This window comes from Cyrtonyx montezumae, unplaced genomic scaffold, assembly GCF_038088225.1.
Source record: "Cyrtonyx montezumae isolate F1298 unplaced genomic scaffold, pur_monq_1.0 scaffold_8, whole genome shotgun sequence".
NCBI lineage: Eukaryota > Metazoa > Chordata > Aves > Galliformes > Odontophoridae > Cyrtonyx > Cyrtonyx montezumae.
The window spans coordinates 10,462,174-10,490,151 of NW_027072089.1; the positions used below are offsets into that span (position 1 = coordinate 10,462,174).

At 42.9% G+C, this 27,978-nt stretch overlaps 1 protein-coding gene across 2 annotated transcripts; it reads left to right on the forward strand.

The window, feature by feature from the left end:
- The first annotated feature begins 232 nt into the window (after window positions 1-232).
- TMEM65 (transmembrane protein 65) lies at window positions 233-27,978 on the forward strand. Of its 2 annotated transcripts, XM_065752162.1 has the most exons (9): window positions 233-608; window positions 6,954-7,034; window positions 19,253-19,297; window positions 20,912-20,979; window positions 23,223-23,277; window positions 24,488-24,530; window positions 25,429-25,534; window positions 27,068-27,705; window positions 27,737-27,978. In XM_065752162.1, exons 1-8 carry the CDS (start codon window positions 320-322, stop codon window positions 27,161-27,163), a joined length of 783 nt encoding a protein of 260 aa, XP_065608234.1. In that variant the 5' UTR covers window positions 233-319; the 3' UTR covers window positions 27,164-27,705; window positions 27,737-27,978. The 2 variants fall into 2 exon arrangements, with proteins under 2 accessions (XP_065608234.1, XP_065608235.1); XM_065752163.1 differs by lacking the exon at window positions 6,954-7,034 and having other exon boundaries at window positions 237-608.

A 27,978-nucleotide genomic window follows, 5' to 3' on the forward strand; every position in this document is an offset into this window, starting at 1 on the left:
CCAGCTCGGCCCGGAGGGGGCGACGGAGGCCGCGCCGCCGACCGGAACGGCCCTGCGCGTGCGCGGACCCGCCCCGCGGGCGCCCGCCCCTCTGAGCCGCGCTCCCGCGGCGGCCGCGGGTTCACGGGCGGCCGAGGCGTCGCGGAGCGCTGGGCGGGGCGAGGCGGGGCGGGGAGCGGCGCCGCCGCCGCTGGCGGGAGCGGCCGCGGGGCGGTGACTGGGGCGCTTCCCCGGCCCCGAGCGGCGCGTCCGTCCCGCAGCCCGTGAGTCCGCGGAGGGCGTTCGCGGCGGCCCGAGCGCCGCGCCTTCCCCCTGCCCCATGTCGGCGTGGCTCGGCCGCGCGGTGCTGCTGCTGGGGCGGCCGGGGGGCTCCGCCGCGCCCTCGTGCTCCTCCCGCCTGGGCTCGCTGCGGGGCGGCACCGCCGGGCTGCTGCCGGCTCGGGGGGCGCCGGGCGGGCGGGCGCTGGGCACGCACCCCAAGAAGGAGCCGATGGAAGCGCTGAACACGGCGCAGGGGGCCCGCGACTTCATCTACAGCCTGCACTCCACCGAGCGGAGCTGCCTGCTGCGGGAGCTGCACCGCTTCGAGTCCATCGCCATCGCACAAGGTGAGCGGAGCCCGACTCGGAGCGGGGCCGGGGCCGCGGGAGCCGCCTCGTCCCGGCGGGTGGGAGGGCCGGGCTCCGGGAGCTCGGTGATGGACGGCGCTGCCCGGCCTGGGAGCGGATCCTTCTTACGCAGCTCTGTGCTGGGGCGCAGCGCTGTGCAACGCCGATCGAGTTATTCACGCTGATGCATTGTTATTACATACAATTTTTTTGATCCAGTCCTTCTTTCCAACTTGACGCTTTCCCTTTAGCGAATCAAAAACCCGAGGGAGCCGAGCCGCGTTAATTACAGCCTCGGGACTCCTGGGTCGGATGCTCAGCTGTAACGTAGGGTGCCTCGCGGCTCAGGTGACGCCGGGCACCCCAGAGCCCCGTGCACTGATCTAGGCCTCTTTGTGACTTTGGACATAGCGTGCCCTTGGAAAGGGCATTTCTGTGGCTCCTAGCTGCTCTGTGCCTTAAGGAAACCCCGCGGTGGGCAGAAGGCGGCCCAGGGCTCAGCTACAGAGTGCTGCCTTCAATGGAGAAGCACAACGTTTCAGTTCAGCACAGCAGTTTGCAGTGTGCTTGCACGTAAGCACCCAGAGCCAGAGCAGGTCAGCGAAGCAGTTCTTTTAGGAGTTCTGTGGAGTGTAAATTGGCTGTATTTCTTCTCCAGCCTATTGGGAGGGATGCTTTAAGCTGTATGTGGTCCCTAACTTTTGAATACTAACAACTAACACTCTCTACGAAGGTCCTTCTCAGCATTCTTAAGGGTTCTTCCCCGAGTTTTTTGTGCCGGTTCCTCTCTTGGCACTTAGGGCTCAGATGAAAGCAGGCTGCTGGCTGTGCTTTGTGTGCTTTGTATGGCTGGAGGATCAGGCTGTGATTATTGCAGTGGGTCTTTAGCATGTGTTTCAGTGTGGTGTCTCAAGGTCTATACAGAGATAATTCAACAGTTGCCTTTGTTAGTTACTGTGTTTCTCGATTTCTGCTAGCTAGTGTGAAAATCTGTTTCTGTACAGCACTGTGGTTGTCTGATCATTTAGGATTCAGAAAGCTGTTACAAAAGCATTCAAGACGTAACTAGGTACAATCTTATTAGTAAACTGCAGATTTATTTGGTAGCAAAAACTGCAGTTTGCTTGTGCCAGGACTGGTGACATTTATCTCACTAGAGTTTTATAACAAAAGCTCAGATCTGTGCTTTGTGGTCCCACAAGTTGCTCGAAGTGTAGTAATGCCATCGGACCACAATCCACACAGTCAGATTTTTATCTGCCCGGCTGGTCACTTTATTTTATTTTATTTTACAAAAAAAACAAAAACAAAAAAAAAAATACCCCATGACGTGCATCTCCTGTATGTTCCCTGACTTTGTAGAGAAATAAAATCACATTAAAGGAAGAGGAAACACAGCACAGAAATCATTCAGTGTAGATAAAATAGATGCTCTGCTTTCAGGACCCACAGAGCACAGGGTTCTCCTCTGATGTGTGTGTGTTGGAGCTGTCCTGGGCTAAGGAGGAAAGGGAGCTAATGTCAGAGTGTTGGTGCTGACAGAATTCAGACTTCATGTGAGGAAGGGCAGCAGTTTGACAATTATCAGATGTGCATCGTTGTTCACCGTGCCAGGAGCAGACAAAGTGAGTAGAAGAGCTGCACTGGGAAGAAAACAATATGATTCCTGGGCTAGTTGATGATGTTCTGTACTTCACACACTTTATGATAATAACATTTTGTACATTTGCCATTGCCTGCTGTTAGTGTGATGACTGCAGGAATGTTTAAACTGGGTGTCCAGGCTGTGATTGAGAGTAGCACATGGGTTGTGCCCCTCTTTCCAGATATCTTCTCCAGCTCCACTTGAGTGTAATCACTTCTGATTTTTTACAGTCAATTAATTCATTGTGGATCAGGTGATTTGTCAGTGCGTTTCTGCTCAGTCTTTTCATCCTGTGGCAGCATGCTGGAGATTCAGGTAGTGGATGCTTTAGATCAGCTTGCTAGTTTTCCTCTTGCGTTGATTTCCAGTGAGGTGTGATCCAAATGCAGCCTTCAAATTTACTTGCGTATATAAAGAAGTTCCCCTATCCTGTTTCAGTCTGAAAAATCAATCTTTTCTCAATCATGAACTGCACGTGCACTTTTGTTGCTCTGTGCTCTTGAGCTTGCTATGTGCCTGTGATCTTTTTGTATAGAAAGTGAGGTCTTAGTCCTTACCCTTCTTAATGAGGTCTTTATTGGGTTACATTTTGACCTTCTTCCTTCACTACCTCTTCTGTGCCCTAACAGACCCCATAGCAGCTCGGGCAAGCTGTCAGCAATATGGGGAGACCTGGGCACATCAAGAACCCAGTGGGGCCTGTTCCTCAGCCCATTCGCAGGCCTACCACCAGAAGGAAGCAGTTCCATCACCTAATTGCCCTAGCGCGAAATATGACAGGACACACTATCTGTGGCCTCCACTAATGGCAGAGGCTGTTGGGAAACCTGGCCGCTGCCCACGCTGCTACGCTGAAGGATGGTCCTCAGGTAGGTGAGCTGTAGCCTTTAAGTTAGCTGAGTCTCGAATGCTTTGATACTTAATGCATCTGTTTGCCCCGTAGTCACATAACTGCAGGTGGGGAGAGGTTTGCGATGGCGTGGCTTGGAACAGTTCCTGCCACCACACTGTCCCCGACTTACCTGGATGCTTTCATCCAGATGCTTGCTGCTTCCAGGTGCTGAGCAAGGACAGCAGGGTTGAAGTCTGGCTGACAGAGAGCAATTGAAGCTTGTTGTTGTTATCAGGCGCTGAAATGATTCTTTTTGCTGTAACGCTTTGGTCAGAGGACCAAATTGATCTGTGAGCTTGCGATAAGGGATGGCTCTGAAGCTGTGCTCACCTGGAAGCCGGAGTTAAAATAGTAAGAGGTTTTTGGACAGGAGTAGCCGGGGGAAGGATGTGAAACTGGATCTAGATAGAATGGTTTTTAGAAGGGATTCTGAAAAGTGTTTTTATTTAAGACTACAATCTCTACCTTGATAACTGTCTGAAAATGTAGTCAAAGCATCACCACGTTGCTCTCTCTGCAGGCAGCTACAGGACCTTTCTGCCCGGGTTTAGTTTTCCATGATCATTGTCTTTTTTTTTTTCTTTTTAATCAGAATAGGGTCTTATGTTTTCCCTTAAAAGGGTTTTGACCCTTTTTTTCTTTAATTCCAGCTTGTGCTCGTAGATGTGTCAGCTGCAGCAGATAAGAGATATTCAAATCCACATGCACTATAAACATTCTGTGTTTTTCATAGTTACAGATACACTGAAGTAGCAAATTGCCCAATTTCTCTTAACTGTAATAGTGCTGCTTTCCTGCCTGTGGAAGTGGTGCTCTGTGGTCGAGGCTTTTTTTCACTGGTGGCACAGTGAAGTACTTCTTGCTCCTTTTTTATATGGGGGAGATGAAAATATAGAAATTGTACTGGCGATGGCAAGAGTGGTTTAATGCTTCTGACCTTCTGTATCAGTTTTCAGTTATGAACAAGGGAAGGTTAGAAAGAAGGAATAGGTTTTATGTGCAGCAAACCTGGTAACCAGTAGGAAGGAGGCTTCAACAGCTTAGGTGAGAAACAACCATACAGCAGATGTGCTGTGGGTGCTGTTCTTGTCTGTGCTGGCTTGGAACATTCTCAGCCCCAAATGTAACACTTTTCCATTAATAATACTAACACAGTGACTTCATAGGGCCTCTCAGAAGTCTCAGATCGTGATAAGTAGTGTGTTATTTTTTTCATCCTTGCTGCAGAGATGGGAAAAATCCTGTTAGAACTATGTGCAGTTCCTGCAGAGCACCAAATGGGACACGTTTACTAAGTAAAAGGCCTTCTGGAATGTGATAGCTTGGGTTTTTGCTTGCTGACGCTGTCTTAACTGGAAAACGTGCAACATCTTGGCAGTGGTGTATGCATCCTTGGCAGCTGGATTTTGCTGGTTTAACTGACAGGTTTGGAGAATGCACTCTCTAGCTAGATTCTCTATAAAGGCACTGGTGTGTCATGCCATACGTGGTTTAGCAGGTATTCTGACCAAGCTAGTACCTTCTGATTGAAAAATGTTCATAATTTCAAGTTAGTGCGTCAGACCTTTGTGAGAAATGCAGCACTGTGAGGGGCACTGCTCTGTGCAATTGGTCTGACAGCTGCAGCAAGATCTGTTTGAGGGAGCTGCAGACTTAGAGTTAGTGTTGGGAGAAATCTCACTTTGCTACCAGAAGCATTTCTGCTTTATGATCTGGTGGTAAATGGATGAACTCTCCCATTTACAGGAGTTAGCACAGGGAGTGTTAGAGCCCAGGTGCCACTGCTTCCACAACTCATAACGAAAGTGAATTTGGAAGGCTGCAAATATCAGAGACAGATATTTAACCAAAGTTCTTCAGACACATCAAACGTGATCTATTGTAAAAACAGTTCCTTTTTTTTGTGTGTGTGTGAGCTGGACATACCATGCTATTAAAAATAAACCAGTTTCTGCTTGTTGGTTTTAGGAACCACCCAGATCTTAGTACGTCTTTTTGGTACAGCTTAACCTGCATTAACACAGGAAGCGTAATCTGAGCTTTCTGGCTTTACTTCTCTTGTCTGAAGAGTGATTTTTATTTTATTTTCCATTGAATAGTGAAGTTTCATGGAAGGACTGATGGGTCTATGGAGGGGGACCAGCCTTGCTGATGCACGCTGACTGGCAGGCATAGTGGCTCCTGGGGGGGGGGGGGAGGGCGGGCAGTTCTCTCCTCTGGGCAGCACATGAAGGCAGATATCTACCTGCAGTGACCTAGGTCAAGATGTTGGTTTTTAGCTTTGGCATTTGATTGCTATTCTAAGAAAAGGTCTTCTGGCAGACACCTGGTAAGCATGTAATTTGAAGTGCTCTAGCAAGCTGATAAAATGAGAAACTCTTACAGCTTGCCTGTGCGCAGTCCCTTTATGCTCGTAGTCCATCACAGCATACACCACAGAATTGCTGATCTCACTGCTGAGTCTAAAATACTCTGTGATGAAAGAAATAATGTGTTCCGGATAGAAACAGATATTACTTCTCTTTTTTGCTTCTGAAATTCCTTCTTTTTTCCCCTCCCAAACCAATGAACCTTTTGATGAAGGCAGAGTGCAGAAGGAGCTGTGCTGAACCAACTGCTTATCGTTTTCATTAATGTCTACAGATGGAATTGTTCTGTTTTCATACTTCGGTCATCTGTATAATGCTAAATGTTTTGTTCCCTGTCACAAGCTATTATAAAAGACTCGTTGCCCCAGATGTCAATTAATGCTAGCATTAAATGTGTTTGCTTGAAGCTGATGCCATTTTGCTAGCAGAGAGAGCAGTGAGTGCATCAATCCTCGGTGGCTTTCCCAGCCTCAGTGGAAGGGCAGAGCTCTGCCTGGGAGCTGGGCTGGAGCTCTGCTCCAGACAGCCCAGCCAGGCTCTGTGGGGAGCTCATATGGCATGTGCATGACTGGTGAAGAGACCCTGCAGCTGCTGTTAGGAGAGAAGTGGGAGTTACGGTCGCTTTTATCCCCAGATTGGATTCTCACTTCCGAAATGCAGCAACGTTTTCTTCAGATTCTTCTTACATCCTCTCTCAAGAATATGTTTGCCCAGTGCCAGAAGAGGCAGAGTGCTTGGGAGGGTAATGTGCTGCACAGGTTACCTTAGCTGAGGGATTTTGTACGGTCAAGATCTGATTAGAAGATATGCCACATTTCTGGGTAACTTTTCAAGAGCTAAATTGCAGTTACAAAAAGCCAACTCAGACACACCCCAGAACTCCAAAGTGACAAATGCATGAACAGAATTTCATCTCTAGAACATACTGTAGGGCATTAGAAAATTTCTTATTTCCATTCTTAATTCTAGCGCTATTGCGTGGCATTTGTCAATCTGACATTTCCATAAGCTTTATCACGTGTGAAACCTTATGATTTGTTGGACTTCCTTTTTTTTTTTATATATATATTTTAGTAACAGAGGAACTGCAAACTGAAGTAGCTTAGGAGAGTTTAAATGTTTTATTATGTTGTCATCTCAATAACCACATAGTATCTTATGGAAGTTGTCAGCCATATAGCAAATGTTCCATAACATTTTAATTTAGAATAAATATAGCAATTCTCTTCTCCTCTTTTAAGTCCTGTGTTAAACATAGCCATGCATTTTTGCAGAGGAAAGCCTACAAGTATTCAAGATCACGTGGAATGTGTGTAAGACCTAGAGAAACTCGCTCTCCTTGTTTATGCAGGTTCCCTCCTTTCTGGCAGACACTCTGGGATTGATTGGAAGATTTTTAAGTAGTGACTTACTGCCATCTTGCTTTTGAAAACTTCTAGCATCCAGATACCCCAAACCACTGGTACCACTTGAGAAGCGAGCAAAGGAAGTAGTGTCACCAGAGGCGACCAGTACTTTTGGTACAGTACAAACCTAAAAAGTAGAAGTGTGTTGCTGGCATTGTGTACAGCCAGCAAGCTGCTTGTTTGCCAGGCTTTCCGCTTGCTTGTTATGATGCAGTTGGCATGTACTGCTACAAGAAATAAGTGCTCATTTTTTGCTTATTTACATTGTTATAAATTTGAGACTTCAGTCTCAGAGTTATGTGACTCCCGTAATATTTTGGGGAGTTAATGAGCCTGAAGAAGTGTTTCATGTCCTGGTCTTATGGAAAATCTCCTGAGCTTAGAAATTCCTAGATAATCTAGACAAGTCACCTTAATTTCCAAATTGTAACAGGCTGGAGATTTCAGGTGAGAACAACTCCATTCATGGCAGAAGCTCAGTGTTACCAGCCTTGCTCCTTTTCCTATGGAAGTGCATTTTGTAGCGATTGGGAGACTTGCCTAGCAGAAATGTGTGGTGTAACAGGTGTAGTTTAGCTCTCTTTTGGAAAGATCACTTAAAACACAGCTTTCACTTGCTAAACAACTTGAACCCTTCAGTGATGGGGCATCTCTCTGTGCATATCCTGTGAATTCGAGGTACTGATTCAGTGTGTAGCCTATATCAGAAGAACGTGACATCCATTTCCTGAAGAAATTGCTTAAAGCTAACCCATGCAACTTAAAGCTCTTCATTTAGAAAAAACTAAATGGAAACACTGAGATAAGTGTGTCACGCAGACGGTAATTAAGGAAGCTGTTGTGGCTCTCCTTAATGCAGTTTATTTTTTGGCGGTGAAGAAATCGTTCAGGCTGGGAAAAGCTGAATGTGTGTGAGAGTTGTCTTGTCTCAGCCCCCCCATCCTTTCTTTTCTTCCTCCTTAGATTGGCACAGTGCTATTTCAGAAACTGGAAGGCAAATGTTCTTGTTGTCGTTTTATCGCTGTGTAGGATAACCTTCTCTGACATTTAGCTTTCCTTTTGGAGTTTTGGAGATGTCACTAACCTCAAGCAGGCTCTTGCTTCCTCAGAAACACAGAGAGCTTTTGAAGGTAAAGCAGACTACATACATTCTTAATCCAGTGGAGTACAGATTTCATTCAGAGCTATGGCATTTAAAATCACTGGTGTATTTTGGGGGGATTTTCATTAACTGTAGTTTCTTAAATATTTGCATGTTAATTGTTGATAATTCACCCCAACAGCCGTAATACATCCTGATAGGCAGTCTGTCTTATACCTTATTTGGTGGTTGTATTTTTGTTTTTAATTTGATCTTTACAAATGAGCATGCTTTAGCTTTTGGCTAGCATGCCACTTTTTCAACCTACGTTTATCTCTAAATAGAGCAAGTGGAAGCGTTGGAAGACCACAATGTTACGTGTTTGGAGTTGGGGCACAGTTGGTGGCAGCTTGCCTGCCGCCTTAAAGCAGTCATAAGGAGCAGGTGGCTTCTTTTGTTTTCTCTCGCTGCTTGTACCCAGGGACAAAAGCTTTGCTCAACCTTCTTGCTAAAATACTCAGTAGCTTTTAAGGATGTTGGTGCCTCTACTGTAATTTGCTGGACAGTTTTGCTTTGCTTTAGGGAGGAAGACTTTCCTGTGTCCATGTGCTGCAGTCCTAGCTGAAAGCTCCTGCTTGACCTGGGGGAAGGACACAATCTTAGAAAATCTTTTTCATTTCTAAAGCATAAAACAAAAAATTGAGAGGCTTCTCTGGGGAGACCAGCTGAGTGGAAGTAGAGCTGTGGGTGTCAGCAGGGGCCCAGGTTTTGGTCCCCAGAGCTTGCTTCTCAAAGGTGGTCTGGGACCTGGCAGCTGGAGGCCAGCAAGTCTTCCCAGACCCTCTGAGGGGCCTCAGGGCTTGGGTGGGAGGGGATGCAGGAAATGGTGAGTGATTCTTGTCTGTGCCAGAGAGATCTATCTATCAGCTTCTTGGTCTGCTTGTGAATGCAAAGTTCTACTGCTGCATGGCTCCCTATTTTCTTTGTGTCCAAATGCCTACTGGGAGCCAACAGATAATGTTATGCTTTACCCTGCTGTGGTTCCATTGTAAATAGCATTTATTTCAAGTTACTTTTACTGTGCAAATATCTTTAAATAATTTGTTTTCTGCAGCTTTTGGCTCTGTGCGGTGACCCATCTCTTTCTTAATGCTGGCCAGTATAAAGTTGTGTTCAGACTGCAAGTCATCAGTCTTCATTAGTATATTATGCCATTTTTCATGGCAAACAGAGTAGGTAGAAATTGTGTTTGACTGGCCTGGTTGAGTTTCATGGAAGAATGGAGAGAAATGCGTATGGAGCTGTTAGCTTCAGCCAGCTGCTGCTTTACAAACAATTAGCTTCAATTTTCATAATACAAATTATTACTTCTTTAAGTCCTGTCAGTGGGCTGATTTTTTTTTTTTTTATGAAGCTCAAGTCGAGATATGGTGCCACAAATGTGAAACAAACTTCTCTTTAAGATCAAGAGATTAAACCAAATGAACCAAATGTTTTTTGGTTTTGGTTTTTTAACCTGTGGTCCCATTGTGGCTTTCCATGCTGTCAGCAGTGATTTTCCTCTAGGTCTGGCTGTGTTTGTGGCTGAGGACAAGTGCTAGGTAAAGGACAAGTCCTCTGATCGAGAAGGAATTTAGGAATGGAAGGGGAAAAATAATCAAATCACCCCTTCCATTAGCAGTGTGAATGGACCTCAGCATCTGTCTCATTTTGTCCTGGGAAGTGCCTTGGGGATTTGTGCCTCAGGCTGGAGTTCCTCACGTCCTTCCAGCAGCTCTGTGTCTGTGGCAGCACCTGAAGGTGCCTTGCACTAGTGAGAAAACTGGGTTGGTTTTCTGTACAGTCAAGCACTTACAGTGACATTGGAGAGCAGGGAGCTGTCTTTCTTCCCCTTCCTCTGCTGTCTCTCCAGGGTTGCTCCTCCCAGGATCACTGGCTGCTGAAACCCTTCCCTTTCCACCCTGCTGGAGGAGAGGCTATGTAGCACTGGCTGGATTTGGAACAGCATGTGAGAACAAGGGCAGGGAATGGTGCCAGAGGCATTTGTGCCTCATCATGTAGCATGAAACGAATAGGAGGAGCATGAATGTGATCTAGCTCTCCAGCAAGTGTTGGCATTACTGGTATGTCGATGATGCAGGCCATTCACTATTGCCAGAGTGGAGGCTACTTTCCATGGCCAGGATGAAAGCTGTTAAATAGATTGCTTATTTCCTCACATTAGAAAATAAAACAGGCTTGTTCTGCATGCAGAAATCCTTGAGGATTCTGCTGTGGTTTTATGTTCACAATTAGCAATTATCAAGCAGATTAGCAGGTGGAGGGCACAACTTCAGCACTTACAGGAGTTTGCTGCTTTCTCACAGTTGAAATTGTTAGAAAGGAAGGGTTAAAAAAAGAAGTGGGCTAAGTTGAAATATATAGCAAAATCAAATTGTCATCAGCTAGCTTGAAGGGAAAGTTAAACAGCATTAGGATTAGCTAAATGGATCAGATTGGTGGCACTTCGTGAAGCACAAGTCCCAGAGCAGCTTTAGAGGGGGAATGTGTGCGCAGCTCTGCCTTGCAGTGGTATCACTTGGGCTGAGTTAGCTCTGCCACTGGGAGCTGCATAGGTGCACTTGGAATTGAGCTGGTTAATCCTCTGGGGTGAAGGCTGATGGTTATTGAAATCTGCAGAAATACTGCCCTGGAGAAAAACTGCCCTCTTATTTTTTTTCCTAAAGGCAATTGCTTGAAAAAGTTAACTCAGTGAGTGCTGTTCTTATGGACTACTGAGCTTTACTCTTCCTTTGTTGTTCTGTTTCCTTATTTCTGACTTTATATAACCAGCAATCTTAATAATGTCAGGTTGCTCTCATGAAAAGAGCTAAAAAACAAATTAGTAGGACTTAGAAGTCCCATACAGATGAAATTACAAAACCAGAGGTCCACATAACAACCTAGCAGGTACTCTGTACCTTTATCCTATAAAAGCCAAGAGAGAGTGTTGTAAGACTCCGTGTAAACTGTATTTTGTCTGTGTTCACATTGTACAACACTCACTGCTGCAGCTGTTTGCCAAAGGCAGCTGATGCTGCAGCTTGGTTTGTGACCGTGTACAGTCAGGTGTGCAGGGAGGAGGCACCCAAATGCTGAGTGCACACTGCTGCTTTTAGCAGTAGGTTAAGAATAGGTTAATTGCTACTGTGTTTTGTATTTATTGTACCCTTAATACTGAGAGCTGGCAGTTACCTGAGAGTAATTTATGGCTGGAACTTACATTGTCAGCAGTTTCTTTCAGCACTTTGTTTCCTGATAGGTATTGAAGGTTTCTGATAGGCATCAAAGGTTTCTTAAGGACTTCTGGGGAGCTCGTACTTGTGTTTCTATTGCCACAGTGCAGTGAGAAATCAGCGGCTGAGTGAATGCTGTTCTGTTTTTCTGTCTGTTCTCCCTCTCTTGTTCTGGGTAGCTGCTTTAATTTTGAAACAGATGAAAAGCAATAAGCTCTGTATGCATTTAAAATGATTTCAGAGAGAATCTTACTTCTGCAGTCTTCTGTACTGGCAAGGCTGTGTTCCAGCAGGGAATGAGGTTTACCAGCAGGCTGATACTTGGGGATATGAGACAACAGCAGTTTCTTCAGTTTTCAGTAAATGTCACGGTGGCATTATCATAAAAGGGGGAAATCATCCCACCAAGCTTGCCAGACTCACAGCTGCCTTTCTTGTATCCTGCCCTGCTGTAACTGCCTGCGCATGGTGAGGGCTGAGATCAGGCAGTGCTGCTGCTGTGGGTACCAGGTACAGTGGAAGCACTGCTGTTGCCAGCCTTCAGTTTGTTCCACCAGTGAGCATTGGTCTGCCTCTCATTGTGAGGCAAGGAGCTTTTCTTCAAGACCCCCTGTGTACTGCAAAAGGCAAAAGCCAGAACTCTTTGCCTGAGAACAACAGTAACAGCAGATGCCTTGGAAAAAAAGGTGATAACAGACCTGATCTGATGCTGCTGGTGTGGGGGTTAAATCCCCTGACACTGGGATGCTCCTGCAGTGGTGCTGAGGCAGAGGAGAGCTGCCCTGGTCCCCCAGAGCAGTGCAGGCTGCTGGCAATCACTTGCCTGCCTGGGAGAGGTGGGAAGGAATGAACTCATCTCTCAACTTCTCAGATCTTGTTTTAAGTCTGGGACCTGGGGGAGCATCATTAAATAAAGGATCTCATAGTTGTGCCTATGCCTCCCTGGGTATTTCATGAGCCTTTGGTGCTCTGGAGTAACATTGGTGATGCCTCATGCTTCTCTATTACAGGGTGATGAAAGCCCTGCACTAGATCCAATCTTTTTGGCTCTGTGTAGGGCTGTGATTACTGATGTTAACAAATCTTCTGTGGTGTCCCAAAGAACAGTTTTGCTTATCCTCTTAAGTGAAACTGCTGCAAAGGGTATCTTAAAACCAAATCTAACACAGTGATAATACATAGATACTGTGATCTTACTTCCAGTTCTGTGCTGTTACTGAGCTGCTTCTCTGCTCAGCTTAAAGATGATGAAGTAATGGATGGATGCTTAACCTGAAACCAGAGAGGCATAAGAAAAACCAAAGCTGGCAGAGAAGCCAAAGCATCACTTTATGGTTAGGAGGGTATACGTGGATTAGATTAATTCCACTCTAATTTTAAAGTATTTATGCGGTCTTTTTTCCGCGGTTACTGGTGGAAGTGTTAATAATGCCAAGGGAAGAATTGGCTGTACCACTGAGAAACGTCCCTCCATCAGCCCCAGGAAACTCATTGAAGTCCCTGAGCTTTGAAACAGGGTGAGGAGAGAGAAACTCAACCTCCATTTGGGATGATGGCTATTATGCTTCTGCAAATGAATTTGCTGCAGATCAGCGTACAATGTTATTGTTCATCTTTACTCTCTGGCAGCGATACTTCCCACGTCTCTGACATTTCTGTATCAACACTTGAGCTGTTTTTCTTTTCCATTTCTCTCTGGTTATCCTTACCCCGCATCTCTATTACACACTGCTAGCCTTTTCTACCTTGTCTTCATTTTAGCTGATTAACCCCCTTGAATCTTGAGGCAACTATCGTATTTCACACATTCTGCAACTGCAGTTTGAGACTTGAACCTAAGTGTATTTTGGTTTGAATCTACTTGAGTGGAAATGAAAGACTGAACTTTGAACTGGAAAGATGCTGGTAGAGAATTAGATAAGGTCAGGAATAAATATCTCTGATGAAAGTGGAGATTTGGCTTTCTGGGTGGCTGTTGCAGTTTTATGCTTTCTCTCAGTCTCAGCGACAGGATTTCCACCTCAGATTTTGTTAAACATCTTTAGAACTGTATGGTGCATTATGTGCTTGGAGGATGAGTGCAGTGTATTTTCCCACTATTTGGAAACATCTAGTAAGTGCTGGAGTTCAAGCTGAAATGATGTTCTGTGGTCTTTAAACCTATACTACTGTGTATCTGACGAGAAGTGATGTACGTTTCTGTTGCTAAATGTCTGTTCTACTGACTGCAGCACTTCTGCACAACTCAACCAGCACGTGCTCTGCTAGATAGAGCAGTGGTTTCAAATAAACGTCATCATCTCTTCTTCTCCTCCCAGGTTTTCAGGGAGGGTGATGAAACATGATTCCTGTGTAATTTCTGCAGTGTTAGGGAAAGCATAAATCAGTCTTTAATGCCCACAGTTCTGTATGTGTATGTTTGTTTGGACACAGTTATCTTTTTGCAGGTAGTACTGCAAAGTAGTTCATGTCCTGTTTATTCATCTCCTGTTAGTGCTTTGCTGAACTTACTGTAGGGTGCACGTGACTGAGCTGGCTAACAGTGGAGTGTATATTTAGCACTGCACGAGTCAGCATCCTTTCATGTCTTAATTGCTGTGGTAACAGGAAACCGTTTGAGTTACAACAAATGATGGACTTTTTTTTTTATCCTTTGCTGTCATCTTTTAGATTGTTGTTTCCCATTGGAATATTATGGGCATCCAATTGAAAATTGATGAAAATAATCTCTTAGCTTTGTTCTGCTAGAATCCTTGGGGAAGGAAAACTGAGAAGGAATAGAAGGGAAGGGATGTGCTACCTAAGAGTTCATTCATGGAGCTGTCTTGCACATCTGCAGAGGTGATCCTTGAAAGTAAATTCTGACCGATTCTGAACAAAGCAGTGTCTCACATCTCATTTCCATAGTTGGTCCAGAATTGTTCAGATTCTCTGATGAATGCCACTTGTAAAGGAGTGCCTCTTTTTAATAGGCACAAAAATTGCTTTAGTTTCTGGTTCTGTGTAAGCGCATTCCAGCTGTCCTCAGGATGTATGTCGGTGTGATTTCAGAGGTGTCCCAGACCGACAGTTTGAAGGAAACTGCTGCTTCAGTTCTGTCCGTCTGCAACAAAACCCTCCCTAACTTTCAAATGAGAAATGCCTCATGGTGAGATTGTTATAGCTCTCAGTGGTTAATATTTTTCATACTCACCTTCATTCATCTTAAAAATCGGGTCACATTTTGAACTATAAGCATTTCTTATATTTGTCTTAGATTTAACGATGCTCAGCTGTAGCACATTCCTTCATAGAGCAGCCCAAGTCACAGTGCTTGTTATGCTGCTGCTTGCTTCCTGCCCTTGGGTGGCCAACAGATTTAGCTGTAACACTTCATAGCAGTGCTAGCTGCAGTTTGAATGGACGTAGCAATACATGCCTTTAGGCTTGCAGGTTCCCTTGTGTTCCAGATTTTGAAAAACGGATGATTCAAAAAACTGTGCTCACACTAATAGATTGAAACAAATAATATCCCCTCTAATAAGATTGGGGTTTTTGTCAGTGAAGAATAATAACCTTACAACTAAATTGCAGGTACCGTCTTGGTTTAAATTGGCTGCAGTTGGCAGAGTTGATTTAACCTGTTGGATTTGGGCCATGTTGTGGATAATGATATTATTTATGTTGTCAGATCTATATTCCCCCTCTTGTTCTGTCTAAAAATGAAGTATTTATTTAGCAAAATGGTGATACTTTAAAATCAAAAGGGATTAAAAACATTTAAGAGAGTTTAGATTCCTTTTCTTTCTCAGCAGGCTTGCTAATTCAGGACTTGTGACCTGTATTGCACTTGAAACTTGGTTTATAACTTAAGTTAGGGTAATGAATGTCAATTTGAAGGAGGAGTATTACTTATTCAGCCATTTCATTTTATTCCTTCTGCGCTGACATGAATTCTGATGTCTGTTTTACCAAGTGATACAGAATGAGCTAGTGAATGGCTGTCCTGAAATTCAGGGCTGGATGCTTCCATGCTTTTGTTTTTGGCTTTTTCCCTCTCCCTAGACATATACATTCTGAATTGTTGAATGCTGCCTAAATTCACTTTTTGAAAATGGGCTTTGCACTCAGTGTTTTTTCCCTCATGTGAAACAACTGAAGGGCATATTTCCTCAGCTGAGCTCTCTGAAGACTTTCCTTCTTTTTGCTGAGCCTTGAGAGCAACTTGAGATAAACACGATGTGAAATGCTTTCCAGAATAGGGTTGCTGGGATTTTTTTATTTATTACTGCTTTAAAGCATTCTATTAGTTCTTCATGAGGCACATTCACCTGGTGCTTCCATATTGTGCATTGTTTGAAGGTATGTTGTGTTTTAAAGAGGTGGTACTGAAAGTGATATTGGCTTTCATGTCAGAAAGCATTCAGTTTCGTGTGCTTTTTTCCTTAGTAAAAGCAAGTTCTTAGGGTCACGGCAGGAAGTCATCTGTGCAAAGGCTCCCTAGGTGCCTTGCTCCCTAAAATGGTTGTTTAGCAGGGATCCTACAGAAACAGGTGATGTTGAAGCGGAGTTCACCTGTATTGAGTCCCTCCCTGTTTCCCTCCAGTTTGTGCTGGCTCAGCTCTACTCCTTCCCCAAAGTATTGTAACCCAACTTCCCTCCTACTCAAAGCATCCTAAGGCAGTCCCTGGTTTACGTTCTTAAGGAGGAGACTTATGTCATTTGTGGTTAATGTGAGTGTTAAAATTTCCATTATTCATGGATTTACAGATTGATTTTTTTTTTCTCCTGCCAAACAATTGTCCTCAGTTCATCCTTTTGGTAATAAGTTTCTGAAATAAATTATGCACCATGTTTTGGATTTTAATAGCTTTCTGACTACACAGAAGAGCGTGTGATTATGTAGACTGCCATGTGCTATCAAGCTCAGAGAAGATCAGTGGTAGTTAAGCCCACAAGCCTAATGTTCAAGAACTCTGTACTTGGTAAATGAAATCATTTTTCATCTTCTGTATGGATACTCCCAAATCGATAAGGTAATTTGCAGCAAAGATGGTGGAGGATCTAGAGGGTCTGGTGGGGGGACATGTGAGGAGCAGCAGAGGTCCCAGGGTGTGCTCAGCCCAGAGCAGGGGCACTGAGGGCAGCCCTCACGGTGGCTGCAGCTCCTCTCAGGGAGTGGAGTGGCAGCACTTTGCACTCCCTGACAGTGACAGGGCCCGAGGGAGCAGGCATGTCTTGAGAGCCAAAAGGAGTGTTTGCTAGGAATCTGTGTGCTGTTACAGATTTTTATCACAAGGTCCCTGTGTCTGGGGGGCAGTCTCAGGACAGGCAGTACTCGGTGTGCTGGAATTGGGGCCAGGAACCACTCTGGTTGTTGTGATGGCTTCCTATGGGAGCAGAAAGGGCGGCAGCCTGTAACCTCCTGTGCATGAATTCAGATCTTTGGGATTTTGTTCTCACCCAGCATCCAGAAGGATGAAAAGAGAGGATGTTAGGGAAGCTACGATAGAAATGTGAGGACTGTGGCTTTGCTTTCCTGGCAGCTTTGGGGGGTCAGGAGCTCTGGGAAGCAGTGACTTTCAGTGAATCTCTTGTGTTCACAGTGTCTGTTTAGCAAATGTTGTAAGAATTGCTGTTTTTTCTGAAATGACAGCAGTGATGTGTATACAATCTGCTCATTCCACACTCCAGTAAATGTTTGTCTACCCTGCATGGATGGAGTGAGACCAGATGTAGCCAGGTGCAGAAGTTTGTGTTGGGAAAACTGGTCCTATCCCTGGTCCCATCCCTGCTGAACAACAGCTGAAATTTGTAGCATGATTTATTTTTTTTCTGACTGTGAGACATAAGTATTGCATTCAACATGAAAATGTTCTGTCAGAGCTGCTTGCTGGTACCCACAGGCTGCTTTTTTGGCCTGTCTCCACCCTGAGCTTCAGGGATGTGAATCCAATAGTGTTATACAAGCTTTTTCCCCCCTATATGATTTTTTTCCTGGTGTACAGGTTGTGCTTCTCCTACTTGTCTGCTAAGTGCAAGTGGCTGTGTCTGTGGGGCTTGGATAGTTTGCATCTTGGACAGATGGAAGCAGCTCTTCAGCAGCTTTTTTGGAGTTCATGAAAGGCAGATCTTACCTGACCAGTCTAATCTCCTGCTACCACCAGATGACTGACTTAGTGGATGAGAGAAAGGCTGTTGATGTAGTCTACCTAGACTTCAGCAAAATCTTTGACACTGTATTCTGAAGAAGCTTGCTGCCCATGTTTTGGACTGGTACACTCTTTGCTGGGTAAAGAACTGGCTTGAGGGCTGGGCCCAGGGAATGGTGATGAATGGAGTTAAATCCAGTTGGGGACCAGTCCTGAGTGGTGTTCCCCAGGGGTCAGTACTCAGGCCTGTCCTCTTCAATATCTTTACTGATGACCTGCATTGGGTGCAGCCTCAGTAAGTTTGCAGGTAACACCCAGTTGAGGGGAAGTGTTGAACTGACTGACAGTCGGAAGGCCTTGCAGAGAGATCTGCACAGGCTGGAAAGCGGGCTGAGGCTAGTGGGATGAAGTTCAACAAGACCAAGTGCTGAGTCCTGCACTTTGGTCATAATAACCCCAGGCAACACTGCAGAATTGGATCAGAGCAGCTGGAAGGCTGCACAAAGGAAAAGGATCTGGAGATGTTAGCTGACAGCTGGCTGAACGTGAGCCAGCAGTGTGCCCACATGGCCAAGAAGGCCACTGGCATCCTGGCCTGGAGCAGAAATAGCGCAGCCAGCAGGAGCAGGGAGGTGATTGTCCTCCTGTACTCAGCACTGGTGAGGCTGTACCTCGAGTAGTATGTTCTGTTTGAGACACTCACTGCAAGAAAGACACTGAGGCCCTGGAGTGTGTCCAGAGAAGGGCAGCAAAGCTGTGGAGGTTCTGGGGCACAAGTTTATGGGGAACAACAGAGGGAGCTGGGATTGTTTAGTCTGGAGAGGAGGAGGCTCGGAGGAGACATTGCTGTCTGTAACTCCGTAACAGGAGATTTCTGGTGAGGTAGGACATGGCCTCTTCTCCCAGGTAACAGTGATAGATGAAATGGCCTCAGGTTGTGCCAGAGGAGATCCAGGTTGGATGTTAAGAGAAATTTCTTTTCTGAAAGCATGGTGAGGCATTTGAACAGGCTGCCCAAGGGAGTGGTGGAGTCATTGTCCTTAGAGGTATTTAAGGAAAGGGTAGACATAGTACTTAGGGACATGGTTTAGTGTGCAGAGTTGGTAGTAGGTGGACAGTTGGACCATACGATCTTAGAGGTCTACTCTTGGTGCAGGGGAGTCTGAAGGTTGCTTATTTTCTCTCCCTTGTTCCTATATGTATGCTGTGAAGCAGGCAGCTGTTGGTGCAGCTTTCTGTGCACCACTTGAGCTGCCCTGCGTTAGCTTCCTTCACGCAGCTTCGGGAATGACGTTCTTCTAAGCTCTTCATGGTTTGAGCCCATGATACCTCAAACATTCATAGACTGAGTGACCAAAGTGAATTTGTTATTACTGAAATCAGTGGTCTCTAATGTTGTAGCATTCATCTTTTTATTTTCTCATACTAGCTGTTAAAAGATTCCTGCTCTCAGAACAGAAACAGTAACGTTTTCTTTTTGCAGACTGGAGGAAAGAAGCTTTTCTGCTGCATGCTTGGAGTACCCTTGAAAACAAATACTAAAATATAGTTGGTTTTTTTAACTAATTTTAGTGGTTTTTTTTCTAATTGTCTTGTTTAATCCTGTAATAAAGATGGCTGTTGGTAATGGGTTGTTCTAATCTGTGTTGTTACTTTGCATAATCAGTTACAAATGCTAGTTTAATCTTGTAATATCAATTGAGGAGTTTTTTGGCTTTTAATGTCATAATACCTATTATAAAAATGTAACAGCTACTTTTTGTCTGCTACTAAATTGGTAAATGCTTTATAATATATTAAAGTGATAAACTAGCTAACTTTCTTATTTCATTTTGACTTCTCTAGAGAAGTTGGAGGTTGCACCACCATCTCCAGGACAACTGAGACATGGTAAAATAAGAGTATTTGCTGACTGTGGTTCAGTACTGTGCAGTCTTTGTGTTCGAGTTGCTTTGTCTTTCTCCTGCAAGCCATTGGTCTGTCCTCATCCTTGTACTACTACGGAGTAGAAGAAAAAAGCAAACACCTGCAGTGCTTTATTTCATAACACTTCATCTGGTGAGAGAAATGTGCACTGTTTAATGAAAGTAGGACAGAAAGCCCAAACATAAGAGCACTGTTCAAAGCCAGCAGCAAACGTTGTTTGTCGAAGCCAAGCTGCATGGGTGCTATAGCACTTTGTAGATTTTTTTTTTTTTATTCTTTTCTAAGCTTGAAATTGCCAACTTTGAGTTGCATATATATTAAATAAACTGAGATGCTGGGGTAAAATTATAGGGAAATTGTAAGTAGATTTGGTTGTCTTTATAAAATCATGTTATTTTCAATTCTGATTTCCAAGTCATATTGACTTTAAAGTCTGTCAGTGATCAAATGCATTTAGTCAAGTATTTTCCACCTTTAGGTATTTATGCTGTATATTATTTCCCATGATACTAAGGTTTTGTGTACTCCATAGATTCTGAAATTCTGTCAGCTTCAGTGAGAATGTGATCCATGTCACAGCTAGGTACACACATCTTGAAAGCCTTTGGCATCTGCTTTTTTTTTTTTTGCTGTTAGCTTTTTGGTAGTTTTTGTCCTGCTATTTAAAAAGAGAAGTCCATACATTCCATGCTTTAGTCTTTTATGTGTACACTTAAGAAGGTGTATATGTTACTGTGATCATTACAGAAGGCCATATGTGTTTGAATACCTGAGCATGAAACATTTTGTGTGATATCAGTTTTTGTGATAATGGAATTGTAGTGTTTTTGAGAAGTAAACTCAAAAGAGAGTCCTGCCGGTTTATTTTCACCTGCTTGTGAAGTTCATACACTCTTCTTTCTTTCCTCATATGTTTGCATCTCTGAAAGTTCATAAAATGTGATTATTGAGCCTATCTGAAATGGGGGAAAAACTAAATAGCTGCATTTTGAATTGAACAAGTGAGAAGAACTAATGTTCTAAGCTATGTGTCTAGTCAGTTAGTCTGTCCTCAGTGCTGTATTCAGTATGCTAGCACCTGGAGGCAGTACTGTGTAAATTCATACCTCCCTTCACAGGGAGCTTATAAGGTAAAAGTTGAGAGAACAAAAAGGAATGATACGGTAGTATGTTGCTTGTTAGAAATTATTCAGCCCATGCAGGGAGTCTGGTGAAACAGCTTGGCAATCTTCATTGATACTGCAGAATCAATTGGAAGGATTGTTAAGTAATATCAAAGCTTGTTCAGTATCAGTTATGCTTTTTTACCCACTAACAGACATATGTGGCTTTCGTCCAAAGCTGAAGGAATTCAGAAGGAGTTAAGTTAGTTCACATGGTTCTTCACAAACCATTAATGTGACTTGAGTAGCCAAGCTTGCCAGAAATAAAATCTGGACACTAACAGAATTAGTAGGAAAGAGATTTTTGGTGTGTTGCCTTTGTTTCTCTTAAAGGTGGTATTAAATTTGCATTTCAGTTGTTTGTGAGAACTATTGAACTGTTATAAATATTATCTCTTTGTTACTTATTTTTTAGTGTTCTTCCACAATGCATTACCTTTTGTAGGGTTTGGATTTTTGGATAACGCAATTATGATTGCTGCGGTAAGTTCAGTATTTAATTCCCTGATCAAGCCAGTATTATTTATATTGTTCTAAACCAGAGCTTCAGGAAGACTCCTTTCCTTCTGTATCAACTCAACTAGTTTCTGCTCTTAATGTTTCCATTACAGTTTCTGTGCTGTTTTCCTTTGCAGAATGTAAAGGAATGTTGTATCTGCTGAAGGCCAGTATTGAAACAAATTTTACTGAAGTAGGAAGAAGGAACTTGTTTTTCATCAGTTCCGCTCTATAAGATACATTTATGATCACGTAGTTGATACCATTTTGTATCAACTAATTATAATATATTTATGTGTAGATCTTCAGTGTTCTTTCATTCCCAGCAGTGCAAGATGCTCATTTGTACTGATGCAGCATGGGATTTGCTGAATAATGCTCTTTACATATTTTCAGTTTATTTGGAAAATGAAGTAGGCTGCTGAATCGGGAAGATGAATCAAAACCAAGTGTGCTGTTCCTTGGGTGGAATGATAATAAACACTGTAGTGCTAATCGGGGATAATTCAGGTGGGAAGGGACCCCAGAAGCCACTAGGTCTCTTGCCTTTCTCTTGTTCTGGACCTTCTTGGGGTCCGTAATGTAACGTCTTGCTCAAAGCAGGATTGGCTGAGAGGTCAGACCAAGTTGTTAGTGGTTTTATCAGGTGGAGACCTGAAAAGCTCCAAGAAAGGGGAGAGGCTGTGCAACCTGTCTGGGCTGCCTCTTCCAATGCCTGACTGTCCTCATTGTGAAAAGCACTTTCCTATCCTTCACAACATCCTTGACTTTAAATTGGAGAGACATAAATGTGACAGATGGACCACTTGGTGGTAGGGAATTGATTGGATGATTGCACTCAGAGTTGTGGTCAATAGCTTGATGTGTAGGTGAAGGCCAGTGATTAGTGGCGTTCCTCAGGGGTTGGTATTGGGACTGGTGCTATTAAATATCTTTGCCAGTGACATGGACAGTGGGATTGACTACGCTCTCAGTATGTTTGCTGAAAACATCAAGCTGTGTGGTGTGGTTGATATGGTGGAGCAAAGAGATGCCATCCAAAGGGGACCTTGGCAGGTTAGAGAGCTATGTGAACTTCATGAAGTTCAGCAAGGCCTGCATCTGCAGCAGGGTCCTGCATCTGAATTAGTGCAGTCCCATGTACAAATACAGGCTGGGCTAGAGTGCAGTCCTGAGGAGAAGGATTCGGGGGGGTTGCTGGTGGATGAAAAACTGAATATGAGCTGGCAGACAAGAAAGCTAGACATCCCTTAGGCTGCATCAGAAGTGTGCCAGGGTGAAGGTAGTGATTCTCTCCTATTCTGCTCTCATGAGACCCTGAAGTATTGTCTGTGTCAGGGGGCCCACGCCATAAGAAAGACATGGGCTTGTTGGAGTGGCTCCAGAGGAGGACCATGAAGATGCTCAGAGGGTTGGAGTGCCTCTCTTGTGAAAATAGGCTGAGGGAGCTGGGCTCATAGAGTTTGGAGAACAGAAGGCTCTGGGTAGTGTGGGGGAGCCTACAGGAAGGATGGGGGGAGAGTATCAGGAAGTGTAATGATGGAACAAGAGTTCTGCACTAAAAGAAGGTAGTTTTAGATAATGTATACAGAAGAAATTCTTTAGGAGTTGTAAGGCAATGGAACAGATTGCAGCGGAAACCATGGATGCCCCATCCCTGTTCAAGGGCAGGTTGGGTGGGCTGTGAGCAGACTTCCCTGGTGGAAGGAGACACCACTGTAGCAAGGGGATTGGAACTAGATGGTGTTTAAGATCCATTACAGCCTAAAAATTCTGTGATTCTATTTCCAACTGGAGCCTCTCTGAACTATGCCCCATGTCTCTTCTCCTCCTATGTGATTTTGTGTTTCTTCATTTGAAAATGTAATGGAGATATGGAACTACATTTTATCTGTTTGCTTGGTATTTCTGGAAGTTTGCTTTCAGAGCTGTTACGTTAAGATAAGAATTAGAGTGGAGAAAATGGCATGCAGAAATGGGGATTGCTGTTTTAGCCATTAGGTTGCCATTATGAGATAATATAAAATATTAAAAATAACTGAAGTAGCTTCTTGTTACAGGGGGTGGTGCATATTCTGGGAGTGTAAGAGCTATGCAGATCTAATAAAAGTAATGTCCATTGGTCCTTTCAGTTTTAACATAAGCAGTAAGTGATACGTCACCAGTTGAATTAGTATCATCTATTTTAAATCCATATCCATCAAATAATGAGAACTGTTATTTTTCAGGGAACTCAAATAGAATTGTCAATTGGAGTTGTCCTAGGAATCTCAACCATGGCAGGCAAGTACAAAATGGAGTATGCATAGATTAATCTGACTCAGTCTTGTATTTTATGTTGAAAGTAGGCCACAGGTCTTGAAGTGGCTCTTCTTTCGTCTTGAAGCAGCAGTCTTTCATAGTAAATAAGGATGTGTTCTATTTGCAGAAATAGGATTTCAGTTCAAATACATCTGAAATGTTTTGGATTTATTTGTTTGTTTCTAACTAAAAGTTCAAATCCTGGGTCACTGAGGAAAGTATATTTGCATTTCTGTAATGGAACTGCTTTTAAATTCCCCAAGATCTAATATTAATGTACCTATTTGCAAGTGCCTGTTTGCTTGCAGTGCTAAGTGAAGATCCATGTTTGATATCTCTGCTGTGTTGTGCTGTGTTCTTGGTGATTTCTCTGCTTGTATGTGACACTGTGATAAGCTGCAGTGCCTCTACACTGATAAGGTGCAGAAGCAGCTCTGCTCTCCAGCACTTTGCCAAAACTCATGAGCTCTGCTTCACTGCTTCTGTGCCTCAGCAGTGTGAGAGAGAAAAAGCTACTCATGAACACACCAACTGCAGGTGTAGCATTGCTTGAAAGCTCACAGATAGCTTGGGTGGAAGTTTGTACAGCAGAACAGGTTCATCTTCTGGAAATTTGCAGCCCTCCATGCAAGACAGGCACAAGCAAGATAATATCAATAAGATCTGCTGTGAAGTCATGTATTTTAAGTGTGTAACTTTGAAGTGTTAACATATTTAATTACGTGTAGTATTTATTCATAAACTGCCACAGTGTGAGGAAATGATCCCTGCTTTTGAATTGCTGAACAAGGCTATATATACTCTGTTTTCAGTGCTTCTGTGCCTCTTCAGGCCCTGCTGGGCTTTTTTTTGTTGTTCAGTGTTAGTTGGGTGATACTGTCAACTAACTGTGTGTGGCCATTGTTAACTCTGAACTGAAAAGGTTTTACAACAATTTCCAGGTCATCTTCTTGAGTTTCTGAAGTCTTCATATGAATTGAGGAAAAATGTTTCTATTCTACTGTTGTTAGTCCTGCTGCTGTTATTCCAAGTTGTAGTGAAGTTAGAAGATGAGCTCAAAAATAAAGTTACTTGTAGTATTCTATGCAATACATACTGATATGAGTGAGGGCCACAGAAGTGACTGTGGAAGGATGTTGGTTGTTTTTATTTGTTATTAATATTTTGCCTTCTTCCCTCTCATCGTCACCAGCTGCTGCTTTGGGAAACCTTGTTTCAGATTTAGCTGGACTGGGGTATGTCTGAATTTAAGAATATTTTTTACTCCTTTGCAACTGGTGTTGGTGCTGGTGAACTAAAACATAACAGCTGTTAAAATTGTGGGTCTTTTTGTTTATTGGTGTGGGTGTGTTTTTGTTCTGCTTTCCTAGCTTGAGAGTTGTCCATGTGGCATTTCGTTATATTGTTGAGGTCAAAACAGTAGTGCTGTAGTTTTAAAACAGAATAACTCTTCCTGTTACATATTATGTATTTAAGTGATAACACTGGGATTTGGAATTGGTATTTAGCATGATTTGATGCTGCTATGATAGAATATTACCTCATCAGGTCTTCAGCTCTGAGTGTATGACATGTCCTTCTCCTGAGATACAGCAAGAACTGCAAATATTTTATCTGAGAAGAAGGGAATGTCTTCAGATCTAGGTGTATCTATTTGTTGCCAGTAACTCAGAATTGTATTCTGTTGGATATAAGCAGACACATCTCACTTTTTACAAGGAAATTGCTCTGTAGATCCTAAAAGCAAAGCTGTTGTATTTTTCTCCCTTCTATTTTTTTCTTCTGAAAATAATAATAATAATAAAACAACACTTACAGAATAGAGTGAGTGGTATGCGATCTTCTTCTTGTAAAGGTTACTTTGAAGCTGTTGTAATGTATGGTAACATTAAAGCTGTTCTTGTCTTACTACTTAAAGAACTTCTGGAAATGTTGCATGTTAAATCAGTAAGAAAATTACTAGGTTTACAGTGATTACAAAAGTGTTAGAAATTTGAATACTTTCCTGTATTTACCTCTCAATGGCTTTATCAGTGTGCTGAAGGAAACGTTACTTTCAGGGGTTCAAGTAACTCAAAATCCTCTCCACTTTCATATCCCAGATAATTAGTTCTTGTTTTCCATTTCTTCCAGTCTTGCAGGTTATGTAGAAGCTTTAGCTTCACGGCTGGGTCTTTCAATCCCTGATCTGACACCTAAACAAGCTGACATGTGGCAAACACGTCTTAGTGCACACTTGGTAAGTAACCTACAAGCACTCTTCTTGGGCACCTTTTCTTTAAACAGATACTTGATAGCTCCTTTTTGTCTCTTTTACCATTAAGTATTTGATGGCTGCTAACACTGTGAAAATTTCCTGCAAGGTTTGGTTGTGAACCAATATCAGCATTAGGAGACTGGATTGTTTTGAGCTTGGGCATTTTTTCTTTTGTACACAACAAGCCACAAGTTGGCTGGTAGCATGGATGATCTCTGCAAATAATACATATATGCTATGCAGTTACCTTGGTTGAACTCTGTCTGGTAACGTGCCCTCAGAGTTACTGTTAGTAGCTTAACTTCTATACACTCTTTGTCAAGCTCTTGTTAATTGTGCATCTTTTCTATTGTATATTAGTTTCTATCAGTCTGTGATTGGTTTGTATACAAAATTAACTTTTATCTGAGTAAACCTTAGCATTTGAACAGCATTCACTGCTTGGGCTGACCATAACTTCTGCAGTTTAGGGACGCTCACTTTTTCAGATGCATTATCAGAGTGATTGCTTCATGAACATTGAAGCATTGGATGCAGTCCCACTTCTCCAGTGATAATGTTAGTTTCTAATAATCCATTTCTTTAATCAAAATAAACTGAGTAAGGAAGCAGGTAATTCTTTCACTTTGTTGGAGCAAAATTTAATGGGGAAAAATCTCTTAGCAGATTTAAGGGAAGAGAAAAAACATTTCTATTGGGAAAATTAGGAAAAAGTCAACTTTTAGCAGCAGTATGTCAAGACGTTGAGCAGGGATGAAGTGGCATATTGTCAGTGGGCTGCCCTCTGGTCTTTCCAACATACAGGGTTTATTACTGGAAGCTGAGCTTGTAGTATGAGTCTGTCATTCCATGTCAATTTGTTCACAGCACTTTTCCATGTAAAGAGTTCTGAGTGTCTTACTCTGTATGCTAGCACTTTTTTCCTGTCTTTTTATTATTTTCTGCTGCATGAAGTTTCTTAATGCTCTTCAGTTGCTGCTGGCAACATGCCTTCAGATGTTGCCTTTTTAGTTTCCTTCCTCTCCTGCTGCTTTTTATTTGTAGGTAAATTGTGAAATCTTTTCCAATCTGTTTATTTTTGTCTTCACCTTGTGCCTTTATAAACTGTTACATTGCTCACTTCTGATCTCAATAATTTACATTTCCAGATATAAGTGGATGCTTATTACAGTTGTGCCTTAATTCTGCTTTTCCTTGCCAGTCTTCCTGGCCATCATGCTCATCCTTTGAATCTTGAGCTCCTCCCTTATTTACAATATGTGCATCTCTTCATGGGTCATTCCTTTTTATTTAGAAGTGTCTTTTATCACACAGGATTATTTTTTTAGCACAGGATTTCTTAATTTGCTAGTTAGATGTCTCTCTCTCATAGACAGTTTCGAGTCTGCATGCTAGGGAAAATGTGACTCCCTACAAAAATCTAGAGCAAAGTGTCCATTTGCCTGGTTTTGTTGATACTGCACACAAGTAAGAATTGATCGGTGAGAAACTTGAATTTTTTCCCTCTTTCTCTAGGGTAAAGCTATTGGAGTGACCATTGGCTGCATTTTAGGAATGTTTCCATTGTTGTTCTTTGGCGATGAGGAAGAAAAACTGGAAGAAAAAAATTAACCTTTTTACAAGATGTATACAAATGTAAACTAATGTACCTCAATTACTCAATTACGCTGTCAATATTTAGGAATTAACAGACAGTAAAAATGTATAGACTTGGGAACAAAACCTCCAGCATGTCATTTTATGGAAACACTAATTTATTGTGGCTTTGTTGTGTTCAGTACTTCTTTTTATAAGATACCATTTAGCTTTCTATTTAATGTACATTTTTGAAGTGTTTTCACTTACGGCAAATGATGTTTACCACTTCCCCTTTTGACCTTATTCTTTAACAGATTATTACTTTAATAATCCACCGTGGATGACAGGAACACTCTTGAGTTGCATATTGGTTGCTTAACAGATGTAGCTGCATGACAAAAAACTCTCAGCTGTTCATCAGGTCCTTCAATGCAGATTATTAAGGAGGTCAGTTACAAGTGATTTGAAGTCCCTCACTTTGCAAGAAGGCTGGTTGCCCCCTCACCAACTCTCATTTTGCACTGCCTTTACATCAGATATTTCAGTGACCAGCAACATTCTAATTTGCATTCTTTGTAATTCTGAGTCTCTGATCTGTCACCTGAGGTGATCTCTTTAGTGCCCTGACAAGGTAAGTGCTTGCAGTATAATATTCTTTCCAAGTTCCTCTTTAGTGGTGTCTTAACACTGCCTTCTGTACATCTGTGTTAATGTCTTTTTTCCTTTTTTTCTTCCTTCCTTCTGAGGAATAATTTGAGAATTCAATTGAGATATCCTTAAGCTTATTTTCCTTAATTTTTCATGTGTTATCAAAGAATTCAGATTTCCTAATTCAAAAACACTTTTTT